Genomic DNA, 14,582 nt, shown 5'->3' on the forward strand with positions numbered 1-14,582 from the left:
ACTGAATACAAATTTTTTAAATAGTAATCACCAAGTTATTTTGTTGTAGACACTTCAAGAACACATATCATCTAACGTTTTAGAGGACTGACATTTATTTTCTCAGTTTCAGATCTGATACACTGATTTTTACATTCAACCATAAAAATGATTACAGTAATACAAGTGGCCCAAAAGATCAGGGAACCCCTGGGGTACAGCCTTTGTTTGAAGTTACAGTCGGGATGTCAATTGAATGACAACAAAGAGACACAAACTGACAACAAAAAGATGCAAAACAACTACGAATACACACAATACAACCAAAGCCAATTAGATCACAAAAAGAAATTAAATGACTCCATAGAGAGGCAAAACAATAACAAGGGACACAAAATGACTACAGAGGCCAAATTATTACAAAGACACACAAAACCACAAAGAGAATCTAAACAACACAAAACAACTCTGTCAGTTTCGGGGATTTGGCAACACTTTATTTAGATAGTGTGCCTTCAGAAAGGATGGCAAAGTATTATAACATTTCAAAAGGTTGTTAGATTAGATTAGATTAGATTAGATTAGATTAGATTAGATTAGATTCATTTTAATCTAATCTAATCTAAATTTTTGCAGCAGTCCAGAACGATGCATTCACACATAACATTGTAATTAAAATATAAGAAAGCTGTTAAAATATAAAGAAAGTATAGAAAATATTGACCTATGAAAACTATGAGGCATAAGACATCAGACTTCATACAAGGCATAACATAATGAGCCTAATAAACCTCGGATTAGACACGAAATGCAATAAATACAATACAAATACAACATACAGTTGTAGAGCAGTACAAGGTGCAGTTCAATGTAAACCTTTGCAGTGTTGTATTAAAGTGGCTGTAGAGATTAGTGGAGATTGACCCACAGGTCAGTGTCAATGTTTGGCAGTGTTCACTTCACATATGGATCTGGGAAAAAAGATGACCACCAAAATCTGATGAATTATTCCTTGGTCAAGGGCCAGTGTCCACCAAATTTCATGTAAATGTATTACTAATTTAGTGAGAAATCCTGCCGACAGACAAACTAATAAACCAAGATGGAAACCAGCTTCTTAGCATGGGTACTTCATGCATATGCTTGGTGTTGCACAATAGATAGTGGCCCGCTGCATGTCCTCCCTTCATCTATTTCTTCTCACAGCTTTTTGTTTAGGATGGACAAGGATGAAAAATCTATGTTCTGCTCTGAAGGTACATGCATGCACACATGCATGTCTGTGATGTCAGTCTTAGAGGACGAAATAATATGAATTATTTCATGAAATAATGTATAATTTACTACATTATGTGATTAAGAGTGTGTACATTGCCTGTGTTAGTGTGTGTGAGGCTACATAAGTAATGCGGGAGAGTCAACCTGACATCCAGTCTGTGGTCATTACAGAGATGGATCGTCTCTAAAGGCCTTTCTGAGAAAGAAGACACACACAAGGACATGCAGATTCAGATAATGACGCAGTATAACGATATGATTTCTGCTATTTCTCTCCGTCTCTGAGTTAAATTATTAATGACTAAAGTTTAAACCTTGGTGCCACACATACCAATCTTCTCTCTCCTGTAGTGGTGTGCTTTCTCATCTCTCCCCTCTCTCCTCCTGTCACTTAATGCAGGTATTTCTGCCTCCAGAGCTGTAGAGTCTGGATCTGTGATTGCAAGCCACCTAATGCCCCCTGATCCTGCTCAGCACCTGCTACTACAGCTATTCTTACTCTTATTATTATTATTATTATTATTCTGCCACTATCACCAAGTGCTTGCCAATGGTGGGAATTGTTGAATCTATGTAAATGATATTGTAAAGAGTACATTCTCGCACTAGTTCTATATGAAAAGTGAGCAAACTTTTGCTATGATTTGGCTCTGTAAAAATAAAATTTACTTGACTTGACCAACTGACACTTAAACGTCCATCCATCCATTTTCTGCTGCTTATTCCAAGGCCAAGGTCAAGAAAAGTAGTCCAGACGTTCTTCTCCCTAGCAACGTTTTCCAGTTCTTCCTGTGGGCATTCCCAGGCCAGATGAGATGTATAATTTCTCCAGGATGTTCTGGTTCCACCCTGGGGGCCTCCTACAGTTGGACATGCCCGGAATACCCTCAATGGAAGGTGCCCAGGAGGCATCCTAACCAGACGAACCACTGGCTCCTTTGATACACAAAGGAGCAGCAGTTCAAGCTCCCCCAATGTTAGAGATCCTTACCCTATCTCAGCCTTAGCAATAGGGTAAGGATCTCTAACACATCAGCTGAGCTGTGGAGAAAGCCCATTTCAATAGATCTCATCTCATCTCTACCTTAAGCTCGTGACCATAAGTGAGGGTCAGAACAAAGATGGACTGGTAAATCGAGGGCTTTACCTTCCAGCACCACAACAGTCCGGTACAATGCCAAGTTTACTTCTGATGCTGCAACAATCTGTCTGTCAATCTCCTGCTCCATCCTACCCTCACTTACCAACAAGACCCTGAGATACTGAAACTCCTTTACTTGGGGCAGAGACTCCATCCCAAACCAAAAAGAGCAATCCACCATTTTCCTGCCATGGCCTCAGATTTGGAGGTGCTGACCCAGTGCATGTTCAAGGTCACAGTCTGATGAGGCCAACAGAACCACATCATCTGCAAATAGCAGAGAGGAAACTCTGAGGCCCCCAAACCAGACACACTCCTCCCCATTGCTGTGCCTTGAAATCCTGTCCATGAAAATCACAAAAGGGATTGGTGACAACTGTGGTGGAGGCCATCACCCACCAGGAACGTGCTGGAGGGGTTTGTGTTCCTCAGTGATCCTGGGATCTGTGTTATCAGAGGCATTAGCTCCTGGCAGGATCTCCCAAGGCAAATTGGTTGCAGGGGAGGGGCCAGACAAAGACTAATTCAACATCAGGCAATTTTCAAGACGGTGTCACCTCACCCACATTAGGGAAACTGGAGGACTCTCCTGGAACCAGACCTGGGAGGGGAACCCCAAGCATCTAGTGACTGGACCTTGGGCCAGTCAGTCCAGTCCAAAGAAATTACATGGAGCCTCTTCCCTTTGGGCTCACCATCTGCAGGTCAGGCATCAGGTTGGGATGCAATGTAAGCCAGGCAGTAGGCTGGGTCAGAAGAATCTTGAGCTTGGAGACATATCTGTGATAAAATATTCTCAGGCTGACTTGCTATGATTGCCATGATTTTCCTCCAGACTCCCGGTTGATTGATGACATTTCCCCGTCAATGTAGTGACTGGGGGGAAATAAGTGACTGGGATGTAGTGATTGAGTAAAATCAAATCACTCAGGGAAGCCATGTCTTATGGTGTAAAGTGTTCCTTGAGTTTAGAATATATAATTGCAGTATTGCAGCGTTTGGTTAAATGGAAATGTCCTCAGAATAATGTTGTTCTTAAAGCCCCTGAAAACTTGGTTTCTCATCTTAGGTATTTGTCTTTTGGATAGTCATGACTAAATCAGCAACAATCAGAACTGAAGTTATTTTCATTTTACCACACAAACACCCAGGTAATATTCTTCATCAGGAGTGTGCAGGTGTGGTTTGATTAGATTTGATTGACAGCATAAGCAACCTACCCTCCAACTGTCATTACATTTTAAATCATGTGTTGCTAAATCCCAATTGATACCTGTAAGTACATGACATCACCGCTTTCATACCAAGCCCCGCCCACTTCAAACCAGTGTGACAACTATACAATACAAAAATCTCTCAATTAAAATAACTTGTCATGTCTCGTCCTGCTCATTAAGGTCATGTTTTTTGTCAGTTTGTGTTATTTTCTGTTTTATTTTGATATGTATAACTTTTCCTTCTCCTTTCTGATTTATTTTTCCTGCCCTTGTGTGTTTCCCGCGCCTGTGATTGTCTACCCGACCCTTATGTGTTGCACCTGTGCCTCATTGTCTTCCTGCCTCCTCATGTATTTAGTCTGTATGCTCCATGTCCTCTGTTCCTGTTCATCCTTGTCCGTGTACAAGCATTCCAGCACTCTTTCTAGTGTTAGCCTCTGTGTTTTTTGACCTTGCTTTTACTGACCATGAGTTTGCCTGATTCCCTGGATTTGTCTGCTGTGCTGATTTATTCCTGTGTATGAACCCTGCTTTTTGCATCCTACCTCTTACACTCCTGAGGGTTTGTGTTTTTCTGATAAAACTGTTACAACTTTGGCAGAAAAATTGTGTTAATGTAGGACCCCATTGGTCATAATAAGAAGCCAATTGCACAAATACATTTTCAAACATACAATAGCTTTGGATGGATTTTTCCCCACAGTTATGGGTGAGTTCAATTGAGTTTGTTTGTCTGTGTTCGTGTCACACACCTGAATCCCTCTCAAGTACTATGACTGGCTGCTATGCATGTAAATCGCTTCATATAGCAAGGCATGACAGGATTGTTGACATGAGAAAGAAAGAAATAAGGTCATGTCATCATGGTTATATCATCGTCTGACCACAACCTGGAGGAGGTATTCCTCACTGAGGTTACAGAGCTGAAACTGTCTGTCTCACAGCCTGGTTAAAAGTGCAGACTGCTTATGTTTCTATACATTTCCACAGATTGACAGTGACAGTTTGCTGATGTCAGGTTGTGTTTGTGTGACAACAGAAAGCAGAAATATTTTGGTTTATGATCACACCATTTTATTCCAATAGATTCCAACAAACATACAGCACTGGGGCATCTGAACAACTATAAATCTGGTAAAATATACAACACAGTCTCTGTATCTGGACGTAAAAGCCTTTATTATTGAAAGCCTTTTTTTTCTTGACAGCTTCTAATAGTTTTGCTGTTATTGTCTCCACTCATTATATATACCTGATGCACTTCTGTGTGCCACTGATGAATTTTCTTTCTCTACACAGATGACAAGTGGCTGAAAAAGTATAACCTGAACCCCAGTACAGTACTACAATAAACACATTTGATTCTAATTAGCTTTTACTGAATAGCCGTAATCACAATGACTGGTTTAATAAAGGGACTGGTTGCCTGGTGATGATATGGGAACCAGAAAATAGAAAATCTTTACCTAAGCAATAAGACAGGAATACTTAATGTTTACTAAAATACGAAATAAAACAAAAATGTGTTCTTTCTGCTTCGTCACTTACTGTAGCACAAAAGGAGAAGCTGTGCTCAAATTGTCACAAATGTATTAAAGTCAGTTTATAATTCTTTCTAGTCTTTATTAAGGTCTGTTTCACTTGTCAGCTTTAAAAGGTGACATAGCACAAAGCAGAAGTACTGTTGCTGCAGTTGCTTGTGTTGCTCAGTATGGCTGACCAGAAATATGACTGAGCTCTCCTGTTATAAGATTTTAAAGGGAAACAACTATTTTTTTGTGCCTGTGGCATAATCCTGTCTATCCTGTCCCAAAAACAACAGAGGATCTTTGATAATAAAATCTTAAGGGCCGACATGGTTGCAATATAAGCAGTTCAAAGGCCAAAGCTAATAGAGACTGTTTAAGCTGACGTGCTGCCAGTCTGATCAGAAATAGCATCTACTGTGCAATAAACAAGGGGCTCATACAGTAAGACTAGCAACAATACATACTGCTAGAAACCCTGGATTTAGCAGCATCACGGCTTCTGCTTAGAGAAAACGTATACACATATTGTACATATGCCACAAATGTACATGTACACACACATACACCTACATGACACAAAAGTGTGTAAAGACACAAAGTTAACAGGCATTTATACAAAGAGGTCAGAGGTTTTGTTTGCAGAGCTGGCTCCATGTTTGTAGAAGGTCACTGAGCAGGCAAGGAGTCACATTTCCAGTGACTGAGAAGCTGACAAACAGCAAGCAAGCTATTTTTTCATAATACAAACAGTATACAAAAAGGATTACAGCAGACTACTTCCACAACGCGTTACAGATGTCAAGTCCATTGATCACAATGCGCCCATTTCATTTAGATAAAGTGAACAGAAGTGAATCGAAGCTTGAAACAGAAAATGCACTTTTAATACAGAAAAAAATGTAATACTGAATTAATGCATTGTGCTGTTTAGCTGTTTTCATTCAAGCTGTAGTAGGGCAAGACTTTTATCTCACATATGTTTACAATAAAGAACCCTGTATTGCCCAGTTTCCCAAATAAAGATATTGGGTACCTCCACTTGCTTTAAATATGTCCTTGATGGCATTTTTGGTTCTTAAACTAAATACATTCTTACATGGTATGTGACAGACTGACAGGAAGTGAGAGAAGGAAGGTGTAAATGTTTCTGCGTCCATTCAGGAGTCGTGATGATTGCTGAGATGGCTGAAAAGGCACTTATGTCAGATGGCTGGATGGAAAGAAACCTGGGTTTTGGTAAACAGCTGGGTGATTCATACAGATGATTCATACATCGAGCAATGAAAAATATTCATGAGGTTGCTTCACTGATATGGATCATCAATGCTGCAATGCATTTAGAATGAGTGTGCATGTTTGTGTCAGGAAATAGCCCAAGATATACATTTTGACACTGTTACTGCTGAGAAGCATCAGTGTTTTCCATTTTTCATCAGCTAATCCATCCCCTCTGCTCCCTCCTCCATCACATCACCATGTTTTTCCTCCTCTAAAACACCTGACATCCAGAGTTTATTGGCTACTGTTCCTGTGGGGCTATGGTGGCAGAGGAGGCGGGCGTGGTCAGGGCAGTGGTGGTGGGAGGTTCAGCAGGGGTTACAATGCTGGTGACCATGGAGGCTGCTGTGGAGGTTATCGTGTTAGTGGTGGGCCCGATCCCCGGGCAAGTGGAGGGAGATTGACTGAAGCGGTGCAGGTCTGCTGCTGTGTGCGAGGCAGATGTGTCTGGAGGGTGAGGAGAAATCTTCAGAGAGGAAGAAGAGAGCCAGAATCATGGAAAAGCAGAGGAAGAAACATCAAAAGCAATAGGAAGTTAAAGGCAAGGCAAGAGAGAGGGGAGGGTGAAAACAGAGAGCAGAGGGTTAATTCACTTCACACGAATGAATGTAATCCAGTGTAATTTTATCTCATTGATGCCAGCCTCACTATTCACCTTTCAGTATATAATTTGCTATTATCTGACCTATAGAATTAAATGTACTTGCTGTTAAAAGCCAGATTTAAAATATATATGCGAGTTAGTAGTAATTTGCTTCTCATTACATTTCTGGTCACATGAAGATGAAGAGATATGACTTGAACTTACATATGAATAATTGAGCGTATGGGCTCTAACATATACTCTATGACTTATGGAGGAAGTTTTGATAGTTTGGTTAACCTTGATCCAGCTGAAGGAGCCGTGAGAGTCTCATCAGAGCCGCTCTGTCAGTCTGATGCACCTCACTGCTCTTGTACAAGTTATCTAAGTGGACACTATGAAGCCCACATGCTGCAAAGACTGAGGCAAAGTTTTTTCATTCCCAGACGAGCCCCCGTGTTTCTATAACACACACACACACACACACACACACACACACACACACACACACACACACACACACACACACACACACACACAAACAACTGATAATCGGGCACTCCCACCTTCAGAATTTTTCCTAATCATTGCCTCCACAGCAGCATTCATCAACCATCCTTCTTCAATTAGCTGCTCTCACACACACGCACACACACACACACACACACACACACCTGCCTCTTGATTAATTCGATGTGTTGGACTGCCAAAGCTGATGCATCAGACTCACTGATGATGCAGAGAGCTACAGTATCTCTGTGTGTGTGTGTGTGTGTGTGTATGCTTTGCTGCACTACACATAGACTACACCTCTCTGTAATTTTTTTCCTTGTAACTTAAATTCCCAATTTTTGCCCCAAAAAAACCCCACTGTCTACACACACACACACACACACACAGAGAGAGAGAGAGAGAGAGAGAGAGAGAGAGAGAGAGAGAGAGAGAGAGAGAGAGAGAGAGAGAGAGAGAGAGAGAGAGAGAGAGAGAGAGAGAGAGAGAGAGTGTGTGTGTACCTGGCTGCTTTGGGGATCATGGTAGTCTTGGTTTCGAGGAGAGAGCAGGACGCAGTCCTGTGCTGTGGTTTTCTCAGTGCGTGGGGCGCTGGGGTCGCCATCATCTACACCATTGGCCTTGCACCTCATACTCTTCACACACAGCACCTGCAGGGCAACGACAAATATTATCTGTAGATGCTTTGAACCTACATTAGAAATCTCCTGAAAGCAGCAGCAGCAGCTGACTTGAAGATCATATCAGTGCATATAACAGTATCATGAGATGACAGTATTTGACAACGAGGCTAGAAAACATAAGAGGTCAGAATTGGCACACAAAAATTTTGGACACCCTGTTACATCGTAAACTCTTCTGTATCCAGCGGTGGTCTGATGCAACGAGAAAGTAAAGCCACTCTGGACCTTTTAGCATCTTTCATGTTGTTCCAGTGAAATAGGTTTTAGTCTTGGAGAAAATTGGAGCATCTAGTGTGGCCCATTAATTTCAATGTCCCTTGATCAGATCTGTAAATAAGTGTACCTCTGTCTGTCACACTGTGACACTTGACTCTATCACCAGATGGTGACAAAGTAAAGACTTTTCAAATCCTGCACATCGTAGCTTTAAGTTAACCAAAATAAATAGAGGCTGGCTGTGTTTTTGGCTAATACACAACTACGCAAGATAATTTAGCACGTTAGCCATGCTATTCAGAGGTCTGAGGCGTGTGCTACTGAAGCTCAGGGTATGATTCAAAGAACTAGTTTGTACGACATGTCTTCTGACCACATTGGAAGGCACGTTATAGAAGGCTGAGTGAAAAGCCACGTCGTAATACTGAGTTAGGAGAAGTGATAATCCTTTAGATACAGGGATAACGGCAAAACAGTTTAAGGCAGTCTTGTGTCTTGAGGAAGTCACGTGAAAGGAATTCATAATGTTCGCATGAAAAGTGACAGAAAAAAACTGTGTGAAGAACAAAAAAAAGCTTGAGAGACCAAGCTTACTCTCCCAACTCTGCAGAGCTGCTGTGAGAAGTGGGTGTTAATGTCAGATTGTCAGTTTCAGAAAGTTAGAATGCATAAAAAATCACAAAGAAAAATTCGTAATATTTCACTTTTCATGTACAAAAAAAAACCCACCCATGCATCCATGAGTGGTTGCCGTACTTCAGAAAGTAATAAGTGTAGGAATGGCATTTGGGAAGCTGTTTCTGAAGTGTATAATATTTGAGCAGAGCAAATGAATCCACATCAAGGTAAAATTGACAGATATGCTTGCAGCAAAAAATAATTAAAAGAAAGCATCTTTTAATTTGTGAGGTAAGTAAGAAAGAATGAAGTAAATTAACCCAAACCAAATCTCCCTTTAACCTTACCAATGCTTAAATTTAATATGAGAGTTGCCATGCAGCCCATGTTTACTCACTACCACTCATTGTCAGATGTATTATTGATCAAATGATCAGTCAGAACCTAGAGAGAAATGAAATATTTTTACACTTTGATATGAGTCATGTGCTTAGAAACACAATCAGCTGCTCTCAACTGGGGCCTGGTTGCCACAGGAAGTATTTCATCATTTGTTCATTTGTCTTACATGTAGATGCTCCGTGAAACTCTGGCTTGTAGTTCAAATAAAAAAAATATATACTGTATGTATATTGTATATAGATACAGATTAAAGGTCTCTTCTATAGGGGACAAAGTCACTGCTTGCAGCCAAGAAATATAGTTTGATGAGTGTATAACTATTGTGAATCATATGCTATGGCCTTTAGAATCACCAGATTTCAACCCAGTTGAACCTCTATAAGAGGTTTTGTACCAACGTCACGATGCTCTCTACCACCACCATCAATACACCTAATGAGGGAATATCTTTTGGAAGAATGGTGTTTATCCATCCAGTAGGGCTCAGTGACTCGAGAATCAAAGCCAATGTGCATTGAAGCTGCTCTGGTGGCACGAGGTGGCCCAACACCTTACTAAGACACTTCATGCATAATTTGTCATCTATCTATATTGTTTAAAGAGGTCTATATATTCTTATCCTTCAATGTCGTCATGTACTGTCAAGCAACCATGTCTAGATTGTATGCACTTATTCCAGTACAGTACAGAGAGGGAGGAGAGTGTTTAAAACTAATGCAGTTTAGTTTGGCATTTTGGCTTCACCTTCAATAAAGTCACTGCTTGCAGCCAAGAAATAGTCTGGCGCACAATGCATAATGTAGAGCCACAACTTGTTTTTGTAAGGTTTAAACAATTAGGCTTTAAAGCCACTTGTAAGGAGATTCTTTGTGCCTTGGGCATTCAGGCTAACTGTTTCCCCTTGTTTCCAGTCTTTATGCTAAGCTAGGCTAACAATAGCTTCATAGTGAACACATGGCAAGACAAGGGAGTGGTTTTATCTGTTCAACTCTTGGCAAATAATTGTATTTCTCAAAATGTCTAATTATTTCTTTAAGCTTGCCTGGACCCAGTTTTGATACGCAGTACAAAACCAACCTTTAACCTACTTTTCTGAAACTCTGTTTGAAATTGTCGGACAGGAAGCCATAGAGCACCGGGTTGGCACAGGAGTTGGCATAGGACAGGATGACGGCAAAGAAGTAGATGCCAGCAGTGGCGCTGGACTCTGGGATGATGACGACCAGGTTGACCATGTTGATGATGAAGAACGGCAGCCAGCAGAGCACAAACACCACCACGATCACCACCACCATCCGCGTCACCTTACGCTCGGATCGACGACGCCTGGTGAAACCTGCCCGCGCCCCCGAGGACTTCACCTGCATGGAAAACACCAAGGATATTTTGATTAGGATGATGGTGATGATGGTGATGATGATGAAAATGAGGGGGAGGGTGTTGAGGGTGATGGAAATTATCATTATGTGGATGCAGATTACAGTATGAATTTATACATGTGCTTGGTTTAATTAGCTTCATATACATACTTACACACCTTGATAACGATAAGTAGGTAGCAGAGGCAAATGATGAGCAGTGGTCCAAAGAAGCCCACCGTGGCAGTGTAGAGAATGAAGGCTGTCGACCACACGTCCTTTGGCTCTGGCCAGATCATGTTGCAGGAGTTAAATGTCTCCTAAAGGGAAAGAAAATAAACTGATTGAAATGTGAATATTAAAAGAAAAGACTACAGCAAATAAAAAATTCAACTGTGATCTGCTAAGTCAGACGGTGAGTAGAATTTAAGAGGTAAACATTGCACTTTGAGGAGTTCAATTGCAAAGCCCATAAATTATGCAGAAGAGGATGTTTGCAGAAATGCAAATGACATTATCTGCTTTTTGGGGTTTTAAAGAAGCATATTTTGCATTGTGGAAGATATTTCCAGACATTACCACGTTTAGCTTGTGTGCCAAACCAACAAGTAACTTTCTTAACCTGGCACAGCTACTTTGTCCTGTTGTTATAGAACCAATGTCCTTCAGCAGCATGTTTGTCAGAAGTTATGTTTTCTTATACCTTTGCTCTATTCAAAAGGTGTTTTCTTGCTGTTACAGAACTTGCTGCTATGCTTTTCTTTTCATGCACAGATAATAACTTTTGCTGAACTACTGAACAAGAGAGTTCAGTTTGTTTTGATTCAGTTTGCATGTCTAGCATTTCGGCAACAAATTCCCTGTTCTTTCCATTACAGCTCTTTATTTATAACCACAAATACCAAAACTCTTGGGAGGACAAAGGGATTCTTTCCATGTTGACACACAATTCTGAACCTTTAAACCCTATATTTTATTTATTTGACATTTTGGCTGTAAGCATTATATATATTATATATATAATATCATCTTATGATGCTGATACTGCAAATACATATTTACACATTCAGCAGACCAACATTAGCATTATTTTGGAGTTGTGTTTCTTACACCTAACAAATCTAAGTCCAATTCACTCTCCTCTTTTCTCCGCTTTTGGTCTCCACCAACTTCTCAGGGAAATATCTGCTGCTGAATGGTCCAGTATGTTCACCAACTAATTGCAAGCTTTTTCTGTTTGTTGTTTAATGTTGGGTAACTATCAGAGGTTTAACACTGAAAACAGTTCCCTGCTTTTGCTGGACAAAAGGTTTCGAGCAGTGACAGTGAACAAAAACAGTAAGGTTGTGGGTTGTAAATCCAAAACAATGAGCTGAAAGAAGTGAAATTATTCCATAGAGTTGAGTCCAGTAGTTTCTTTTCTGTGGGTTTGACACTACAAGTGAGCACTTTCACATTACATGTAGTCCTGATTTATGCATTGGTAATATTAAAAAATATTGGTTAAAGCAGTGTTAAATCAAAATTGAGTCTGACACTTTGCTCATGTGCCTTCATCAGGCGACATCATATTAAAGTTAGCTATCTTGACTGTTTCTTGCATTAGCATGCTGGTTGTCAGTATAAATCACAAATTACAGTTTCTTTGACCGCACTAACAATTGTAAGCAAAGATCTTAGAACACCTAAGGATTTTCGTACACAGCCGGGCTACCCTGTTGTTTTCTTTGTGATAAGCTAGGCTAACTAGCTTTAACTTCATGTTTAGCATAGGCTACTGGCATTCAGTGGTGACTCTTTGTTGTTAAAGACACTTTTAAAATAGATTTTTCATCTTAATAACGCTAAGTTTGGTAAAAAAAAAAAAAAAAAAAAAAATAGGCTACTAATGCTTACTAATGGGTATAATACTAAGTAATTTGTCATTGATTAATTAAAATATAGGCCCAGTGCAGAACCACCACTGTGGCTCTTTGAATAGGGGCCTTATTAATGTAAATTAAAGAGGGACCTCAGGGGTCAGCTCGCTGTGTCTGGTGGTCCTGTTTGAAGTTCTGACTTCTGGCTCTGGGACAGACAAAGACACAGGACTGGTTTTATACCTGAACATCAGAGAAGATGACCACCGGCAGGACCACCACAAAGGACACAGCCCACACAGCTGCGCTCACCACCTTAGCCACACGGGGGTGTCTCCACTTGGTGCTGCGGATTGGATGAACGACGGCCAGGTAACGATCGATGGACATGACCGTCAGGCAGAAAATAGACGTGAACTGGTTCATAGAGTCTGCGGTCATGACCACACGGCACAGGAAGGAGCCAAAGGGCCAATAGGAGAGCACATTCTGTGTGGTGAGGAAGGGGAGACCGAGGATGTAGAGCTCATCGGCCACAGCCAGGTTCAGGATGTAGATGTTGGTGACTGTCTTCATCTTGGCGTAGCGCAGCACCACGTAGATGGCCAGAGTGTTGCCGGTGAGACCCACCATGAAGACCGTGAGGGAGATGACTGCGGTCACCAGAGTGCTGCTGCCCTGGAAGGGGACACTCTGGGTGGACAGGTTGGAGGAGATGTTGAAGAGGCGGGGGTAAGAAAAAAGGAAGGATGAGGGAGTTGCTGCAGAGGAGGAATCGAGGTCCGATGAGAGAGGAACCCAGTGGGTCTGGTCAAAGGGCTCCATTGTAGTTTTCAGAATAGGGAAGAACAGGGAAATGGTGCCAACACAACCCAAATGTAGATTTGTTTCCTCCTGTTTCCGCGGATTTAGAAAAAAGTGTTCGCTTCTGCCCTGTTAGTTTACATGCTTACTTTGGAACAGATCAGGAAGAGGAGAGTCAGCAGACACCACACTTCAGGGCATCGGTTAAAAACGAAGACAGCGGTTTAAAGTGTCTGCTTTTCGTCTAGTTTGTCTCAAATTTAAGTGTGTGCCAACTCCAAAGAGAAAGTTGTGTAGCCATGTATCCTACATTCTGCACTAAAGTAGTTTTCGCAAGGAGTCGCATCCGTAATTACGCACTAAAAGCCCCTGTGTTATATTTCTCACCTCTCCGGTGTCTTTGGGGTTTAACAGCGCTAAATTATTCTCGCCTCATTCTGCCTGTCACCTCAAGAACATACAAGTCATCCGTCAGAGTCGGTTGGACCAGTGCCACGGCTTTTACGCACGGCAGATCTACTTGACTAGAAGCTCTGTAATAGTGACTGTGTGGTGCGTATGTGCTATAACCTGTAAGTAGGTTGTGTCTCTGCTAGAGGTGTCACAACGCCATGCAAACCCAATTTAAAGACACATTTTTAAAGCACCGATTCAGCACAATAATGATTTATCCAGAGATCAAGAGCAGGCTTACTTTGGCGAGTGGTGAAAAAGTCCAAGTCTCTGTCTAATCAAATACAAATTAGTAGATCCCCAAAACCAAACTTCCTCAGATTTTCCAATATTTCGATATCGATGGATAGCTTGTGGCCGACCTTCCGATCGATCGCTGTCCGTGGTGCTGAGCAGAGTGTGTCGGCAGCTGCTCCACCGCTTCTCCTTCAACTTTCTGCCCACACGGCTCTGCTGTTTCTTTGATATGATTTGTTAAGAGACAGAGGGAGGGAGGGAGAGAGAGAGAGAGAGAGAGTAATACTCATTCATTAGACACAACAGGAGCAAAGAAGTGGTGGATCTTTAGTCTGACCATGGGTGAATTCAGTAAAGAAGGGGAGAGATTTACTGTTAGTGTACTTAAGTACGGTTTTGAGGTGCTAAGGCTACTTAAGTAAGGTACTTGAGTTTTT

The 14,582-nt window shown here is 41.3% G+C and overlaps 1 protein-coding gene across 1 annotated transcript; it reads right to left on the reverse strand.

The window, feature by feature from the left end:
• Positions 1 to 4,753: 4,753 nt before the first annotated feature.
• Positions 4,754 to 14,349, reverse strand: LOC139636806 (somatostatin-like receptor F_48D10.1). The gene is made up of 5 exons (XM_071505152.1): positions 12,895 to 14,349; positions 10,972 to 11,112; positions 10,523 to 10,795; positions 8,019 to 8,165; positions 4,754 to 6,888 (listed from the first exon to the last, which is right to left on the reverse strand). The coding sequence occupies exons 1-5, from the start codon at positions 13,474 to 13,476 to the stop codon at positions 6,664 to 6,666; spliced, it is 1,368 nt and encodes a 455-aa protein (XP_071361253.1). The 5' UTR covers positions 13,477 to 14,349; the 3' UTR covers positions 4,754 to 6,663.
• Between the last annotated feature and the right edge of the window lie 233 nt (positions 14,350 to 14,582).

This window comes from Trachinotus anak, unplaced genomic scaffold, assembly GCF_046630095.1.
Source record: "Trachinotus anak isolate AG129_WGS33_773 ecotype Australia unplaced genomic scaffold, CSIRO_AGI_Tana_v1 ptg000019l, whole genome shotgun sequence".
Classification (NCBI taxonomy): Eukaryota; Metazoa; Chordata; class Actinopteri; order Carangiformes; family Carangidae; genus Trachinotus; species Trachinotus anak.